This window comes from Aphelocoma coerulescens, chromosome 5, assembly GCF_041296385.1.
Source record: "Aphelocoma coerulescens isolate FSJ_1873_10779 chromosome 5, UR_Acoe_1.0, whole genome shotgun sequence".
NCBI lineage: Eukaryota > Metazoa > Chordata > Aves > Passeriformes > Corvidae > Aphelocoma > Aphelocoma coerulescens.
In genome coordinates this window covers 28,107,089-28,125,654 of record NC_091019.1, presented here as the reverse complement: position 1 = coordinate 28,125,654, position 18,566 = coordinate 28,107,089, and the positions used below count along the sequence as shown (strand labels likewise).

Sequence of the window (18,566 nt, the reverse complement as noted above, 5' to 3'; positions counted from 1 at the left end):
GCCAGTCAATACAAGTACTGACATTCCTCTTACCTGCTGGTTAGAAGGGTTAACAATCGCTGTGAGCAAGTAGTGTCCCAAGGGATCAAACCGTACCAGCCTAAAACAAAAGCAGTGCCAGAACATCAATCATCAGTTCACATTCCACATTGACACAGGAAGCTGAACACAGCAGGCAACAAAACCCCACACAACATATTTGCAATGAGAACATTACTACATTATCATCTTTTTATGAAGGATGTCAAAAAGTTTACGCGTTAAGAAGAACAAAACGTACCTATCTAGCTGAAGATTGCAGGATTTTATAGTCCACAGCAACACTATACTAAAGTTAAAAGCTGGAAGTAAGTACTCCTGTATCAATTGAAATAGCCAGAAAATTTAAAGGAATACACGTTTATATTACAAAATGGAGTTTGGTACAAAGGGAGAGATTAACTTGCCTTGAATGTCACATCATTGTCTTATTTTAAATTGTTCAAAAGAAGGCATCAGGTTTCCAGCAATCCAGTGTCCTCTGCAAGTGTGCCAAAGCAATAGCTCAGCACTCTGTTAAGGCAGTTGCTGGGTTTTCTCATCCTTGTGGCTGACAAGTTTAATTACTAAGCTGACAAATCAACATGAAGTAGATCTGGGCATTTAATGGACACATGCCCTATTACAAGTATGAACAACCAAGCTGATCTATTACTTTCAATTGCTTTTCTTTCTACCCACAGAACTGGTTTTCTACCAGCTGAGGCAAGGAGCTGCAAGCAACACTTCTCTCCACTGCTTGAGCGCAGAGGGTGCAGCATCCCAGAGGAACCTCACACACACTTCCCAAATCTGACCATTTTTCACATACAAGTGTTCTCTGCACCCAGAAGCAGGAGCTCACCTGACCCGCTCCATTTCACTGGCTGTTTTCACCACTGCAAAAGGCTCCCGACGACTCCAGTCCCAGAAATGTATCTCATTGGCAGTAGCAATCAGCAAGAGCTGAGCCGTAGGATGAAAAGCAAGCGATGCAATGGCATTGTTGCTATCTGTGAACCAGCTCTCACTTCCACCCTAGAGTGAAGAGTCAAGAACCACAAGCAATTTATCACAAAGTTTGCAATCATTAAGTTTCCATGCACTTGCCATGCCTCCCAGACTGCCTAGAGCTTTGGAAGTGACATGCTACCTTGGCAACAACAACAGCTGTTCCCATACAAGGTCATGTGCCAGGTCTAGAATGTAATGCTACTTGCAACAATGACCACAGATATATTTTTGTAGGTAAGTGTGTCTCAAGCAGCCTGTAAAAATCCTTCATTTCAAAGCAACCAGCTAAGCCCACGTGTTTTGTCTCTGTGCCAATCACCAAACTAGGTAGAGCAGCAGCTCCTCTAATCAACAGTTCAGATATGCTCGGTGTAATGACAAATGGTATGTCTCTCACAAAGGCTAAACAGGCACCTTGTACAAAGTTCTCCAGCATTACCTGTACCACTGTAATCAATGAAACAGGCACTGTTAAAAAGCATGACCTACCTGGCAGGATTGAATGAAGAATCTGTCACCTCCTCTCTAGACAGAAGAGGATGGCTATGGTCTGTTCTATGCTTTTAGAGACAGATCCCAGAAAAACTTCCAAACAGCTCTCTTACCAGGTAACATTTGGAAAACAAAGTCACTCAAAAAAAGTCACCACCCACCAAATATCAAAGGAACATATGTTTCAGGAAAGACTTACATGTAAATCCCAAATTCTAACCTCCCCATCTAGGCATCCTGAAGCAATGAGGCCTGGGATGGTGGGATGGAAGGTGACACACCAGGGAGTGCGGCGATGTCCAACCAAGGAATGAACACACTTGCCCGTTTTCACCTCTGTGATGTAGATGTTGTGGTTCACATGTGTGGAAGCCATTAGGGTCCTGGGAATGCAGAAGGTATGACAAACATTAGCATGAGAAGAATACAGCAAAATCAGACCATGGTTAGCTTCATCTCAACAGGGTCTGTTCACACCTAACCCAGCAGCTCTCCCACACAGAGCTCAAAGGATAAGGGACTACTGTTTCACCAGTGGTCACAAAGCTTCCTGTAGCCAGATTTCAGGGTCCATGCAAACATGAGCTCATCTGAATCTGCAAGCACAAACTTGACCTTGAATGTCTGAGTGAACATGCAGCTCAGAAGGCACTCATGAGTGACAGTCTGGGGCAAATAAATATTCCCAATTCTCCGCACCATGTCAACCACTGTCAAATCAAGTGATACTATGAGAGATCCCACCTCCATTTCTGCTTCCAGTACACACATCATTCTGCTCTGTTCTTTATTCCTAGATACCCCAGTGAATGTGTCACATCATTTGGGCATGTTCTATTAAAACATCCTTTACTCCCTTTAGTTTCTTACGAAATCCCACGGTGTCTGCACAGATCCTGTTTCCTTAGAACTCTGTATCACCTGGGTACCTCAGAAATTAAACACCAACTATGCTCGAAGCTGTGAGATTAGGAAGGTGCACACGTTCCATCCATGCGTGTCAGGAACCAGAAGTTTCATTTGGCTGTTCAGGACTGGACAACTCAATGGGCACAAGCCTCCATCACTTTTGTAAGTGTAGGGAGACTGCTGAAACAGGGAATGAACTAGGAGTTAATTACCTGTCTGGACTAAACGCCAGCAAGAAGGTGGAGCGTGGACTGTCTGGCAACTCAACTTTCTGAAAAAGCCAACAAAGCAGGAAGTGTTGCAAGAGTCATATGATCATACTTTGACTGTAAGCCACACAGACAACAAGGGGAACCCGCTGCAGGAACATATCTAGTATCACATCACTGCAGGAACTGAACAGAGCCAGAGAGCATGTCAAGTGTAACACATCAAAGTACAATCACAAGGCAATTTATTTCAAATCCCTGCCTCCCTTCCCCCACTCCAAGGTCAAGCTATGCAGCTCTATCCCACATCCTTACCTTGCCCTCCCATTTCATCCATCGAGTTTTATCCTCCACCAACTCCTGCAGAAGCCGCTGAGCACCCAAGGCTTGGGTACCCCGTTCCCTACCCCACAGGATGCGGACAGCATTCTTCTCTGGGACAACCTTCATGGCTCTCAGCCGCCAACACCACGCCAGCTACTGAGAGGAGACACCAGCAGGTTCCAGATGACAACCACCACCAAGCTACAAATAGGCTATCCACATTTCAGTTGTTTATCTTCATGGAAACCTAAAAAGATAAGAGACTAATAAGGAAGGCAGCTTTTACATTGATCACCCAGATAAAGTAAAAGCTTTAAATCCATAAAATACTAGATTGAGAGACAAATCTTTCTTCGTACATAGCCTTTGCTACCTGCTTCCATTATCAAGGCCTGACTTTGACATTTCTGCAGCCAAAGATTACTTTGAAAGCACCCAGCTCTTCCCTTGTACACATGCCCTAGGCACACTATACATAAGGAGAATTAAAAATTGGCCTTGAAACTCCCTTCCCTTCATCTCTTGCTGTATATAATTAAGAAAAAAAGATTTAGGAAGATATAGTCTTTACACCTTGAAGATTTAGGTCCTGTCTGGGAAGGGTGTCTGAAAGCTAGAGGAATAGCATTATCAAACTGACAATATGACAGAGGAATGAGTAGCTCTCAGGAACTACTCAAATTTCAGTCACAGGTCAAACTATCAAGGTCAGACAATTGATATATCTCAAGTCCAAATTATTTCAGACTCCATCAACAGCTTACAAAACATGAAAACAATGATGTATGGGACAGCAGCATCAAGATTATTCCATTGTCTGCACATCATCTTTCAATCTGCATTGCTCTTAGGACAACAGTTCACCCAAGTAATGCACAATGGCAAAGAATAATGCTTTTGAAACACTTTGAGCTGCAAAGGAAAACTTTAATATCCATTGTCTACAAAAAAATCTAAATAATTATAATAAATAAGTAATATAGTGACTCTAATAGCAACCAAGCCACACAGCTTTTCAGTGGTGTCATACATTGGAGTTTGCCACCAAAAGCTCTCCAGAAAAGTTTCTTAGAACAGATAAACCAAGAAACTCTGCTGCAATGCTATTACTTTCTGATCCCAGCAGAGTGTGCATACTACTCTGACATCTCTTGGTAACATGAAGACAAAGATAAATCCTACTCAGTTCATGTTACACTGAACGAAACCATTAATATTCAATAGAGAAGGAAATAACAATTAAAAAAAAAACAAACAAACAACTAAACAAAACATATAAAGAAGAAAAAAGGTTCATGTGCCCAAGAGACAAATAGTTAAATGAAAGAACTCAGAATGGTCATTAGCAAAACTTTCTTTCCTCCCACTCTCCCTAAAAAAACTCTTCTGAACAGATGATTTAAGACAGCTGCAGCTTGTAGGGAAGAGCTGTCTGAAGAGATAAGTCAGGAAAATGAGTTCTAATAAAGCAAATCAGTTTTTATTTGTAGAAGGAAAATAAAGAGTACTGAAGTGATTAACAAGTAAAGGTATCCATCTTCCTAGAAAAGAAATTCTCCAGTGGAAGTTCAGCTAGCTGGAAATTCCTTGATGCTTAATGTGAACAGCATGAGGATCATGTATTTTAGAGAAGCTGAACTTCACAGTGTACAATAAGCCTTCTTTTGAGAATCTGTGAAAGTCAGCCAAACATTAGGTAGGAATTACTCTACAAAATAAAAGTCTTACTGGAAAGCAACACAAAAACTAAAGATATCATGCTGCACGAGAATTCTTAAAAATAACTGTACAGATTAAAAAAGCCCAGATCCAAAAAAGCTAGAAGAAGGGTAACTGGGATACATCGAAAAGCACAATATAATACAGGAGTCCCTAAACTAAAAATCTTCTTTAACTAAAAGCTAATAAATCCTGATCCAGATTCTGCAAACAGCCCCAGACACCCATGTTCAGAAATGACTAGGTTCAGGCGGTAAGCAGTATGGAGGAGAAGGACAGCTCAGAACAATACAGGCAACAAAAAGTCTACTTTACAGGAGGAAACTCCAAATCTAGTTTAACTCTTAATCTAGTAAAATTAAGAAAATAGTAGCTGAATATTCTATATGGGTGTATTCAGGGAATTTGGACTACAATAACCCAAGAATAAACAGGACACCAATGGAAGATCAGTCCAGCAGCTAGAATAAGCTGAAGTTTGAAAAGACTTAAAACATTAAGCTTTGGAATAGCCTTTCGACAGCTGTAAAAGATAAACTACATAAATAACTTGAGATCATGGTAATTTACAAGCAGGATAACCCAATCACTCATGAGAAAGAACAAGATCTGACAACCTAGCAACATTTCAGTCCTATCAGAAGAACTAATGTTCCCTAAAGTACAGTAGCAACAAGGAAATCAAGAGGTTTAACAAATGACTTTAAGTTTATTTATGCCATGACAAGTTTACATATTGTAAAACAAATGGGGAGATAACTCCTACAACTGCAATCAGTGAAGTTCTAGTATTCACCTTATTGAAAGACCAAGTCATCTCCACTATATAAAAGCAAGTACATACCTTAAGACAGCTCATCTAAATCTTTGCATGTGTGTCCTAATTTATTCAACTAAAACGGTTATAACAAACACTTCATATGTGAGCCTGAGTGCTTGAACTTGATGTTTTTCCCTCAGGAACTGTGCCTCGTTTTTTCAGCTTCTTCTGACTCATGTCTTTATCTCATTTTAAAAGTAAACAAAGAAAAACTCATGGCTCTAATGCCTTCACAGTACCCTGCTAACCTGCTCAACATTTTTAAAAGCTGCAATCTCTTCAGAAAACACTGAATGAATCCTTCTGGAGTGATGCTGTTTCCAGTGTTACCTCGGGTCCTTTCAGGGGCCAAACTTTATCCTTTGTCTGAATTAGCCTGAACACAGTAACTGCTCCACTAGCTGGTGACACATTCAGCAAAACTTCAGACAGGCAAAGAAACTCAGAGCCTTCAAATGGAGAAACAGATGCAGTGTAGACATTGGCATTATCTTCACTCATTTTAGCAGGAAGCCTTTAACCTTTCTATTGGAACATGTGTTCAGCTTCAATTTGTTTTGGTGTGGGGGTTTTGTGTTTTTTTTTTCCTTTGTGTTTTTGGTTTGTATAGGGTTTTTTTGTGATGGTGTTAAAGGAGCCTATTTTTCCTCTAATCTAGTAAAGATACCCACCAACTACAAACATTTTGCTCAAATGTAGGTTGAACAATGACAGCATGTTCTTAAATACCATTACCAGATAAACCATTGATGTACCAACCATATTTACAGCCACTCATTAGCCATCTGACTAACAAAGTTTAAATTAAACGCAGTGGGTTTGAAAATACTTCTTGGGACTCAGCATAAATAAAACTTGCAGCTCACCAGATCAAACCTGTTCAGGTGAGTGCTGGACTGATTCAGTAACAGCGTCTAATACCCACAACTATCACAACTGATAAACACCTGACCACCTAAAGAGGGATTGGTATTGTTCTGTTTTCTTCTTGTTGTTGGGTTTGTTTTGTTTATTTGTTTTTTGGGGGGAGGAAGGGCAATTTGGTTGGTTGGTTGGTTTAATGAGGATGACCAAAAGTGTCCAACAGCTGCAAGATTAGCTGATGCCCTGAATGTGATCTAGAGCACCACTGAAAATTCTGAAAATGGAGAGTCAAGAAATTTTTCTATAATTGGCAGCTTTCTTTCCTTAAGAGTTTTGTCCCTTCAGGGCATTTCAGGACAACATGCTGGGCTGTTTAGTTTTGGAAAGAGCATTACACAGCCCAAACCCAAGCCTTTTACTTGCTCTGTACCAGCTGTTCTCGAAGAAGCCTGAAGAATTCCCAGCATTAGAGTAATGTAGGTTCACTTGTAATTGTCACTTTTACAGATGCTGAACCTCTAAAAAACCAAAGTGAAGCTGCAAATTTGTAATACTTCGTAGTGGTACACGGCCCCCTGAAAACACTGACAAAAAGGGAGGGAGGGAGAGAAGAGGAATAAAAAGAAGCACATTCAAATTGCCATATAGAAAGGATGTCAAGTTATTTTATGCATTATGCAATGGCTCACCATTCCAGTTCAAAACTTCAGCACTTTACAGAGATGATGGTCCCATCTCTTAATGTGCCCCTCCCCATCTTTGTTGATATTAATTTTGTGGAGATTCTGGTACCACCACGCTGGGAACACAGCTGGCTTTGATACAAAGCCAAATACTGCAATACTACCTCATGTTATTCAATTCTTCATGGGGGAAAAACATTATTCCATGTGCCCTTCAGCTCTCAGACTAATCTATCACCACTCCAAAGAACTTTGTGGTTGTGTGATGAGCCCAACACTAAAAGCCTTTCCTAATGCACGTGCACAGAATCAGTGTAAACAGCTCCATCGGTGTTTAAAAAGGAAATAAAATTTTTAAAAAGCGCTGCAATCAGTAAATGATATTTACAATGGGAGATGTATCCAGAAGATACAAATGTCCAAATAATTTCAGACAATTTTGCTGCCCAAAGAGCTCTCATGTGACTGATGAAGAAAGAGGCAATATGAAGTGAAATATTAAAGCTGTCCCTGACTTTGCAATCTGGGTTCCACAGAGAGAATGCATTTATAAGACTTCATGTAAGAAACCAGAGGAAAAAAAGCACATGCCAGTAGTTTTGGTTTCCAAGTCTCTCTGTCAAGTTTTAAGACTTCCAGAACGTATTGACTGTAAAACAGCCATGATCCACACAGCTGATGGGCCAGGGCAAGCAACACACTTTGTATTAAAAGAACATGCATGGAAAAAAAAAAAAAAAAAGGATTCAAAACACAACAAAAGCAAAACTGTGGTGAACAATGAGGCATGCCACTGTCCTGCAAAACCACAAGCCAACTTGTCTGCAGAAAAGAAGAGGAAACAGATTATTACACTGAATTCCCCCTGCTCTGGCATGGGGCCTACCTATCTTGTAAGACAGTTACTTCTGTTTTCAAAATGTCTGTTCTTAAGCAGTGTGTCCAGCACTTACAATGCCATTGCAGTTACTCCAAATTAAAGTGCAGCATCTCAGGCTTTAACACCAACAACATACTAAAAATGTCAAGAGAACTGTTTATTGCATTTAATAAATGTTAGTAATTTAAATTTAATAAATATTAGCAATAATTTAGCATTCCCACTACTGCATATGTGGGTGGGTTCTCCAAGAGCAATAAGATCATCAGACAGGCATGAAAACAGTGTATGCAGCACTACAGCCCAAATGCTTTATCTTACTGACAGTGATCCTAATGAAGGCTGCAGTCACAAGACAGGCTATTTCCTCTAAGGATTTTCTACAAGTCGGTTTCCCTTGTATTTTACACAGTTTAATTTTGAAGCAAACTGATTTATCAAGACCCTTATGCTTTTCAGAAGCTCGAAAGAGCAAAAAGTGCCCACTGAAAACAGCCAAATATCATCTTGCCAAGGACTACAGACTACACAGCCCCTCCTTTTGCAGGCACTCCATTGATAAAACGATAAAATCTGGCTCTGAGACTCACAGACAGGAGATCTCCAAGAACAAACCAGATGCCTAGAACATAATTTGGAATATATATGAGCAATCACACAGCTCCAGGGACTTTCTAGTTCCCTTCCTTGCTTACAATCTGTGTTACCCTCCCTTCTGCAATATGGAGATTATGATACCATCATTTTCCTAAACTGCATTAAACAGTACCATGTAAGAAGCCCCAGAAACACTACACCAGATAGAAGACCTGAATTTATACTTGCAGTTTTATTAAAAATACTGATGAAATCCATACCAAATGTCAGGCCATTCCCTCTAAACCTTTTTGTGTCTCCACATGAAAAATTGAGCAAAATTTTTTTAAAAGTTTATGTAAAACCAAAACTAAAAAGCTGATTTGCCCTCTTTACACTGCATCAACTCAGTTTAACAAACAAGACAACTCAAGGAGCCCTAGTTTGGTAAGTAACTGAACTATGTATCACTGGCATTTGAACAATGCTATAACAACAACAAAATCAGTAAAAAATAGGTGACATGAGTCATATCCCAAATAGTTGCACAGATCAAAACATAAGCGTTGGAAGACCAGGACTATGTTCATTGTTAAATGACAGGGCCATATGAATTTCTGGCAATGTATGTGATCAGCTACACGTTTAAATTTACTTCAAACAACATGATTTGTGTTCCCTTAACTCCATTTGTGGTAATTCCAGATGAGCCTTGAGACTGTTTGTAGAGGTATTAGCTCTTCTTGGATTAAAAACAAACAAAAAAAACATCAAACAAAAAAAACCTCAAACATCAGAAAACATTTTGCATAGAGCAAACTTCAAGATACCTTGCAGTAATATCTAAATGAACAAAAAATTGAAAATAAAACTACATTGGACTAGAATCTTTAAACACAGCTAACCCACAAACAAAAACAGTCTACAGAAGGGTAACAAACAACTATCTTAAGCATGATTAATCAAAACAAAAAGCAAACCCATTATTTTGTTCTGTTTCTACTTATGTGTCCTTGATTATTCTTAAAAAAAAGAAAAAAAAAACAACAACTGCTTAATTTAAGAATTTAGTTAGAACAAGAGTCAATCTTCAACTAAGTGCTCCTAAACATGGAGAATAAAAAACACTTAGAAGTGAAAGAAAGTTCATGATGCAACTATCCAACAGAATCCAAAACTAATACCATGAATGCACTTCCATTATAGGGCCCTGGTTTTACTCTTCCAAGTTTTTAAATATTCCCCAAAGGATTATACTGTAAGCTGAAGTTTTTCCTTGATTAAAGCCAGAGAGAGGTGGAAAGTAATTCAAAAGCACATTTTCTGCAGATGCAGTAGACACACTGCTCTAAATTGCATTCACTGCAATAAGTGTTTACACATAAAACAGGATTCCTAAAGAAAAATAACTTGTCTTAGTGCTTCATGATTGAAAAATTCAATGCTGCATTTTAAACTGCAACTACAAACAGCTCAGGAATTTCAATTACCTTACAAAGATGTCAATAGTACTTTGTCATTTCAAGATCCTGTATGACTGCAACAAGGAGCTAATTGCCATTAGAATCTTAATTTGTCTTCCCAGTCTGGATTAAATGAGCTAAATGCACATAAAAGAACTTTTCAGTCAAAAGAAGTACATTAAAGTGCTAGCTATTTACAGCAAAATGATAAAGACATGGAAGAGAAACTTGCAGATACCAACTCCTACAGGTCAGAAAATGAATGGTAAATATAAAAAGGGAAGTAATAAAAATAAATGTAAGTAATCACCCATGTCTGGAGTCTGACAGTTTCATCTACCAATGAGAATACGGGGCACTTTCATAACTATTATTACAACTTCCACATAAACTTAATGAATTCTTGAGAAGAGAGATATTAGTTTCAATCCAGAAGACAGGAAGAGAATAGATATAATTTCACGAAGCTGCAAGATAAGTTAAATGCTAGAACTGAGATCTGGAAGATTAAGAGTTGGTTTCCACAATTCCATACTCAAACCATAGCATCTTTTGTTAAGTACCGTACACAGCAGGAAATGAGGGACAGAGAAAAGAGGAAGCCAGAGCAATAGAGAAACAAACAGAGCAATACAGAATTCAGATTAACCCCCTAAAAAATTATTCTCATTTAGATAGGAAGGTAAAGGAATTTTCAATTCAAAGTTCCATTATTTACATTAGAAGTCGCATCAAAGTTCCTCAAGCTCAAGGGCCACAGCCAAGTGCCCACATGTGACATCACACATTCCACAGAAATGTGGGAGTGCCAACACTACAGAGCAGCAGAAGCAGCATCACGTACCCCCAAGGAGAAGACAAAGTGTTTTATGCATTCAAGGCTGCACTTAAGGCATACGCACCTTATCCAATAAAGAAAAAGCAACTGGAAGCAAGGACATGTTTTAGAAAACAGTCATAATTTCCTGCTCACATGGAAATATGATAACAAGACCAAAAGCAAAAATGACCCGCACAGAAGCTGAAGTCTTCACACAAAGAGGTACCAGAATTATAGAAGAGGTGGGAGACAATGAAGATTTAGACTGAACAAAGAAACACAGCCAATGCTAACACCATTGCCCTTCTTGGCTTTAGACTGACTCTGTGGGAGAAATATAAAGGGAGGGGAAAAGGCATCCAAAACATGAGTCAGAGACTCCTCTCAGCAATTCTATGCTGCTCAAGGTGGAGAATTAGTAATACACACCAGGAAGAAGGAAGCAGGAATCACTCTGCAAGGACAACCCAGAACACCTCCCTGAGAACATCTGCATTGGAGCTGTGCAAGCACACAGATTAAGATGATTCTCTCCATGCTCAAGCCTGAGACCTCACCATCCTGTTCAACAAACAGCTACTAGACAACAATCCCAGTCAGAATTCCTAACGACCAACTAAGTCCTGAGATGCAGACAAGTAGTGCTTCCTCTTGTAGAGGAAAGCAGGTCTCTTGTTTCAAGCAACCCAATCAATGGGTCTTTCATCAGGCAACTACTACATCCTGTAGTAACCTTCCAGTAATGTATTTCTAGTATTAATCCTCTTCCACTGCATATCACATTGTCATTCACTTTTGTAAACCAAAATTCTTCTGTCCTTGACTTACTAATATTTTGTTTCTACCACCCTCCTTGCTAGGATAGCACAGGGCTCCTAATACAAAACACACAAGGTAACTATTACCATGAACTATACCCTTTATCAGGCCCCCAGAAACTCCATAGGGGGAAAAAAAAGTACCTTAGTGCTGTTTGCATTAGTAGTACTAGTAAGTATTCACATCAACAATAACTGCAAGACCCATGAGTTCAGTCAGCTCGCTAACCATGGCATAACACATACCACAGTTTCTTTCCAGAAGTTTCTTTAAAAAATAATTATTTGAATGCCAAACTTCTGGCAGAGGGATTGCAGCAGACAGGCTCATTGCTTGCCTTCTTTAGAACTGGTTGCTACAGCTGCATAAAAGTTAGAAGTGCTGCTCAGAAAATGGAAAAGTAGGAAACAACCAAACAAGAATCTAGAGGGTCAGTTATGACTCAGAAAAGGGCAAAAGAAAGAAAACTGAGAAGAAGCTGTCAGCAAAGTAAACATTCAGCAGAAACTGCCCAGCAACTCAATCTGAAAAGGCACGTCCAGATATTTGGATCCAAATACATTCTTCATTCCAAGTATTAGGAAAAATATAAATGCTAGTGGACTGCCCTAGTCATTCAGAGCCACACTGCCACAAATAACACACTTATTTGTGACCATCAAAATACAAATGGACCGATTTTTTAAAAAAAATTACCCAGAGAAGCATCAATTGTGGACTCCAGAACTGGCACACAGGCTACACTGAAGAGTTATGAATGTTAGGAAATGCATTATAGCAGCCCTTCAGAACACAAGAAAGGATTTTAAACTTAGCAGAGAATTTCAGGTCCTGTTGCCTGCATCACCCATAAGGCATTCAAATCTGCATGGATTTAACCCCATACCACATTCTGAAAACCGACCCGACAACAAACTTAACAGACCAGTAATGGACTGGCAGTAAGTGCACATTACCAGCAGGTCATTCTTAGGTCCCATTTTAACATTCCCATTAGCAATTTGAAAGAGGATGGGAGTGGCAAAGGCAAAGAAGCCAGATGACATTTGCAGAGGACACCAAGCTGGGTGGAGCAGTAAACAAGGACAAATATAGAAAAACACACTGGGTTTTTAAATAAAGACCAAAGAACACGTTATACAGAGGAGAAAACGGAGCACTGACCATATTTACACAGACTTCACATTCATATAACTGATCTTCCTGAAGACAGGCCTGCATCTAGATAACAATTCTTGAATCAGTCTGTTACCACAGAACAATATTCGAAAGTGTGTAGTGAGAAAAGCTACTTGTAACTACCTACAGAATCTCTTGAAGATGAAACACTGATTTAGTGCAGGAAAAAATGGTTTCCAAAGGCAGCCGAACACATGGTATTGACAAGATCACAAGTAATCCAAAAAACACTACAGGAACACTACAGAAATTGATGTGTTGTCAGGAAAAATGTGGTAGGTGACAACAAAAATGTTCCCAAAGATGGTGAATTAGTTGGGCTCGTTTCCTCACAAGACAAGACGTAACTAGAGATACACCTGAAAGCATCTTATGCCAAACACTACTTTCACAAGCAAGTGTTCTGCAACACACGGTGAAAAACAGGAGAGATAGAGCAGACACTTGCTGCACACTTTATTTGGGTAAGGCCGGAAAACAACAACAACAATAAAAGACATTATTTCAAAGTAACAGTCCCAGAACGCAACCGGACCGAGCCCGGACCGCGGGCCCTCGGACGGTGCCGTGGGGGCAGCCAGAGGGGCGGGGGCGATGGACAGGCAAGCACCAGGAGCCCAAGCTCGGACAGAAAACCCGGTCTGCGGCACGCTGAGGCGGGCGGCAGCGGGGCGCGGGCTGCTCTCCGGGACTGGGGAACGCTCTCCCCGGGGGCTCCCGTTGCCGCCGGCCGGCGGGAGGCAGCGCCGCGGGTTTCGCCCTCCCGCCACGGCGCCCGGCCCGGGGCAGCGCGGCGGCCTCCCTGCTCCCCCCACCGGAAGGCCGCGGCCCCGGAACTCCCGTACAAAGGCCCCGGCAGCGAGCCCCGACTCCCTCCCGGCCACGTTCCACCCGCCGCGGCCTCACACGGGTCGGTACCGCCGCCTTCCGGGGCGCCGCCGCAGGGCCGGCCGCGCCCGCCCGGGAGCGGCAGCACGGCCTCGGCGCGGGGCCGGCCGCGCGCGTAGGCCCGGAGCGTACCTGTAGCGGCGGGGCCGGAGCGGGGCCGGGCCGGGCGGGCGGAGCGGCCCCGGGGTCGGTCGTCGCCGCCGCCGCGCCGAGCTCCGGCCAGGCGGGCCAGCCGAGCGCCGAGCGAGGCCCAACGGCGGCGGCGCCGAGCGCGGGACCAAGGCCCGAGCAGCCGAGGCTAGAACGCCGCCAGGCAGCGCCAGCCGAGCGACGAGGTCTTCCACCGCCGCCCGGGGGCGACGGAGAGCAGGCAAGAGCAGCCGAGCCCCGAGAACTACAGGGCAGCACCCCTGCCTAGAATTTAAAAGCCGCATAATTTAGCTTAGAGAGGTGTGGGATACGGAAAAAATGCTCTTAGCAGAATTAATGCAAACTAATATGTACAATAGTCAGACTATATAAGACAGATTGGAAGTTACTGTTCTAAATTTCCAAGATAAGGGTCGTCCAGGCTTGATGGGAGAGATGGGTTTAATGTGTTCACAAACGCCCAGGTGTGACAGAACCGACCCGGTGCTGAGCCACGGCTGTGGACGTCTCCAGGTTGTTGCAGAACCTGGGCAGTTTGAAACCCTGAACTTTAGAGGAAAGATGTAGCAGGCGGATCACGGAGGGTGTACCTTCCCAATACCTCAGCCAATGGGGAAAGGAAGAGGAGTTTGGGATACAAGGATAGGAGTCCTCCAAAATCTTGAGAGACCCTACGGGGGTATGCCCCAGTGGACTCTCTGCCTTTATTCAAATGAAGTTGCAGGACTCCTCTGTCTCCTTTGTGGACACTGGCTTTTCACATTGTGATTTTCTGCATACACCAAATCACAAATCTCGAAGTCATTTGCAGAAAAGAATTTTTTTTCGCAGTTTTTTTTCAGCCTGGAAAAGAGAGGGCTTCTGGAAGACCTAATTGCTGCCTTCCGGTACCTGAAGGGAACTTAGAGGAAAGATGGGGCAAGACTATTTTCAAGACCATGTAGTGACAGGACAAAGGGGAACAGCTTTAAATTGAAAGAGAGTAGGTTTAGATTAGGTATTAGCCAGAGAAACTGTGAATGCCCCATCACTGAAGTGTTCAAGGCCAGGTTGGATAGAGAGAGCTCTGAGCAACCTGGCCCCACGAGGGAAAAAAGTCTAGGTGAATTGTTTTGAAGGAAGCTGCTTAGGAGTATGTGAGGCAAACTGCTCCCTACACTTCCTGAGTGAAGAAAAGGGTACTGACATCTGACTCAGGCAAGAATAGTGTTCCGTGGATTGGTTTTGTCTGGTGTGGCCTGATGCAGTTTTTGCCCAAACTGACAAGCAGTGAGATCAGTTTTGAAATTAAACTCTACCACAGATGACAGTGGCTGAAAGAAGACAAAACTGAGCAGCAGATGTGTTCCAGGAAGTGCCTTCACTCTGAGTTCGCTCTGGCCTCGGCACACGCTGGGAAGAGCTATTCATAGCGTAAATTGAGAAACTCCAGCTTGTCATTAAGTGACAATGTTTGTACCTACACACGTCCAAGTCTCACTCGACCTTGCCACCACCCACACAGCTCATTCAGTGTCTGCTGGTGTTTTGGTCTAGTGAACAGTATTTTTAGCACAGACCATCAGATGTGATTATGAGCCATCAGGCACCATATATGGCAGCAATTCTTACCTTAAAAAGGTTTTTGTAGAAAACAATGCTTGTCTGCTTTTTCTGAGGTAAAAGGAGCAGGAGTTTTGCTGCAGTGACCACTAGTAGTTCTTATATGATACCTCATGTGTAAAGAAAACTGAATTACGTGTCAGATCTTTGTACATAACATTTTACAGCTCCCATCGAGGCTTCTGAAAATGTTTCGCTTACACGTCATCAAGCAGGCTTGGTTTTCTGTGAGATGGTAAGTGCTCACTGCCACTGCAAACCTGGCAGACTGTATCTAACCCTGCATCTCCATCCTGCACTTTGAAATGTGTCCCATACACTTGTATTCTTCAAATGTGGGGCACGATCCAAGCTCGCTTCCTCTAAAAGGACAGACCCATAATGTCAGGTGGTTGCACTGCTACTTTAAGTAGTTACAATTTTGTAGTTTTCTGCATTCCCTACCACTTTTTTTTCCATTTACTGCCCAGTAAACAATAAAATCTAAGAAACAAAATTTTCTTAGACTGCTGTCATGAGATCCTTGGAAACACTCGTGCCTTTCAGAGAGAGAACATTTCCAGGAAACTGCCCAGCCTTGTGCCAGAAACAACTGCGTGCATCAGTCATCTTGTTCCACTGAAGAGGTAGATTGCCAGCAGTGCTAGAGCAGCCTTTCCACACCTCTGCTTTGATCTAAATGGAGAACTTTCGCAATCAGTTCAATTTTTGTGACCCAGTCAGTCCTTGGTGTTTCTTTCAGAGCAGCCAACAAGATGACCAGTTTCCTGCAGCAGCAGGTGTGTCCAGTGAAAACCAGACTCACCTTCACTAGCCAACCTCCTGATATCTGTTAAGTACCTGACAGAGTCAACCATAGCTTAATATCTTCTCCAGGTTTTTTGGGAAAGAAGGAACATTCAACCCTTCTAGATATGTGCAAGCACTAGTGTGTGCCCAGCAAAATGCCAGACCCCTCCCAGAACACAGCTGCCAGCTTTCAGAGAAATCACTGGGGTTTGTGAGATGTGCAAAATGGCAAAATGGTGTTGAGCAAGAATTTATACCTGCAAACAAAAAGACAAATGTTTGCTTTGCTGCTCATGAATTCATAGTAGACAGGAGCTCATGTGGAAGTTTAATTTGTGCAAAATACTGTTTAAAAATCAATCATAAGGGTTTTGAGTTACACAGTGGCATAGAATTGTTGCTTTGTGAAACAGGGCAAGGTTTACAGATTTTCCATCATTATAAAAGACAAATTTCCCCAATTTTCCCACTGATGTGGCTGTAGTCATTGTTCTCTAAGTCAAGTGAAAGGGGAGTCTCTAAGCATCACGACAGCAAAAATGTAGCAATTAAGCTGAATCTCTGGAGAGACTGAGAGAAGTTCAGAAATTTGCCTAAAAGGAAGAGAGTAAATTTCTTCTTGTCTCACATCTGCTTAAGTCTTTCCAGGCTTAAAGAAGAGGAAGGGGCATATTTGCTCTGGATAACTTCCCAGATGAACTGTTAGAAGCCTTCTCTCTGTCACAACATTAGCTAAAATGAGTAAGGAGAAGTTCCTGACGAACACGACAGGCTTCCGAGTTCACTGATTCCATTTGCTCGTACTCTTCTTCCGGTTGTTCCACGTGTCCTGTGGCTGGTGAAGACCACACATCCAGTCCATGTTCCAGGGAGATGTTATGAAGCACGCAGCAGGCCAGAATGATGTGGCTGGACTTCTCTGGAGAATACTGCAGGGTGCCTTTGGACCCATCGAGGCAGCGGAACCGCGACCGAATGGTTCTGAACGTGCGCTCAATGACGTTGTGAGTGGCGGAATGGGCCATGTTGTAGCGGTACTCTGCAGGCGTCTCGGGGATGTGCAGAGGGGTCATCAACCACGTCCGGAGCAAGAAGGAGCTGTCACCTGTTAGCAGTGCAAAGGAGCAGGACAGGTTACACACCTACAGTTAGCCACAGGTATCAGCTTGGTTTTCTGGTACAGCAGATACAGAGTAACTTCTCCGTCTGGCTAAAAGAGAAGGCACGAAAGAAGTAACTCTGGTTTACAAATGTGACAAAGTAAAGGCATTCAGTTTTAAACAAGAAAATTCTGGAAGATTTTCCACAGAAGGGTTTTAAGAGAATTACTCTTCCGCATAAAACGGGGGAAAACAGCTGAACTAGGACAGTACCGAGAATTAAAAATTGCATAATTCAGCATGGAAAGGTGTAGGATACCGAAAGAAAGCTATTAACAGAATAAATGTAGATTAATACACACAATAATCAGATTGTATAAAACACATATTGGAAGTTACTGTTCTAAGCTTCCAAGATAAGGGTTGTCCAAACTGAATCATAAATCTCAAAGCAATTTGCAGGAAAGCAATTGAAAGTAAGCATATCACTTGTGCCCAGAGGTTCTCATTCAGTAAGGAGACAATATATAATAGACTTTCTACTGAAAACACGGATGAAAAATTGTCTTACCAAGTAGCCAGCCATCTTTATGTAGTTCAGTTTCAAACTGGCTTGTGAGGGCTGCCTGCTCTAAAACCGTGCAGTCAGGCAGGCTGCCTGGCCAGTGCGTTTCAGCACTAAGGAGGACTCCTCTGGAATCACACACCATGAGGCAGTTTAGGGAATGAAGACCCTTTCGGTTCACATAGGACAGATCCTCAGCATTTGGCGCTTTGATTGCCACATGGGTGCAGTCAACCACGCCCAGCACTCCCGGCATTCCTGCTAGCCCATAAAAGTCATCCTTCAGGGTCTGTACAGTAGCTTCATCCTCAGGAAAGTGAATGAACTGTGAGGCTCTTTCCACCAGTGCCTCGGTCACATTGGCAACACAGCGGCTCATCGAGGCTTGGCTAATGCCAATAGTATCCCCCATGCGAGTCTGGAAGGAGCCAGAGGTATAAAAACCCAGCGCAGCAAGTATTTGCGTCTCTGGACTGATGGCCCTGGACCGCTGTGTAGGGCGTGAGAGAGTGGCTCCCAGGAGATCCACCAGGTAGTAAATGAACTGTCGGGGAAAGCCGTACGTGGATACTAGATACTCATCCGTGACATCCTCCAGCTTGAAGCGATCCAAAGTCCTGTGTCCGCGGCCATAGAGCAAGAGGTCGCAGTCAAGAACCGCGATAGGTACGGCCATGGCTGAC

General features: G+C 42.5%; 2 protein-coding genes across 6 annotated transcripts in view; both read right to left on the bottom strand.

Moving 5' to 3' along the window:
* AMBRA1 (autophagy and beclin 1 regulator 1) overlaps window positions 1-14,018 on the bottom strand; it is a 131,462-nt gene extending 117,444 nt beyond the window's left edge. The window contains exons 1-6 of one of the 5 annotated variants that reach the window (XM_069017316.1): window positions 13,810-14,018; window positions 2,958-3,213; window positions 2,646-2,704; window positions 1,724-1,907; window positions 884-1,056; window positions 34-100 (exon numbers count right to left, since the gene is read on the bottom strand). In XM_069017316.1, coding sequence (XP_068873417.1) covers window positions 34-100; window positions 884-1,056; window positions 1,724-1,907; window positions 2,646-2,704; window positions 2,958-3,092 — 618 coding nt within the window. In that variant the 5' untranslated portion in view covers window positions 3,093-3,213; window positions 13,810-14,018. Of the gene's footprint in view, window positions 1-33; window positions 101-883; window positions 1,057-1,723; window positions 1,908-2,645; window positions 2,705-2,957; window positions 3,214-5,529; window positions 5,585-13,809 lie in introns of those variants that run through there. The other 4 variants (XM_069017313.1, XM_069017315.1, XM_069017317.1 and 1 more) reach the window with 4 other exon arrangements.
* A 2,516-nt stretch (window positions 14,019-16,534) lies between these two features.
* On the bottom strand, window positions 16,535-18,559 carry HARBI1 (harbinger transposase derived 1). Its single transcript, XM_069017312.1, has 2 exons — window positions 17,890-18,559; window positions 16,535-17,323 (listed from the first exon to the last, which is right to left on the bottom strand). The coding sequence occupies exons 1-2, from the start codon at window positions 18,557-18,559 to the stop codon at window positions 16,947-16,949; spliced, it is 1,047 nt and encodes a 348-aa protein (XP_068873413.1). The 3' UTR covers window positions 16,535-16,946.
* Window positions 18,560-18,566: the final 7 nt, after the last annotated feature.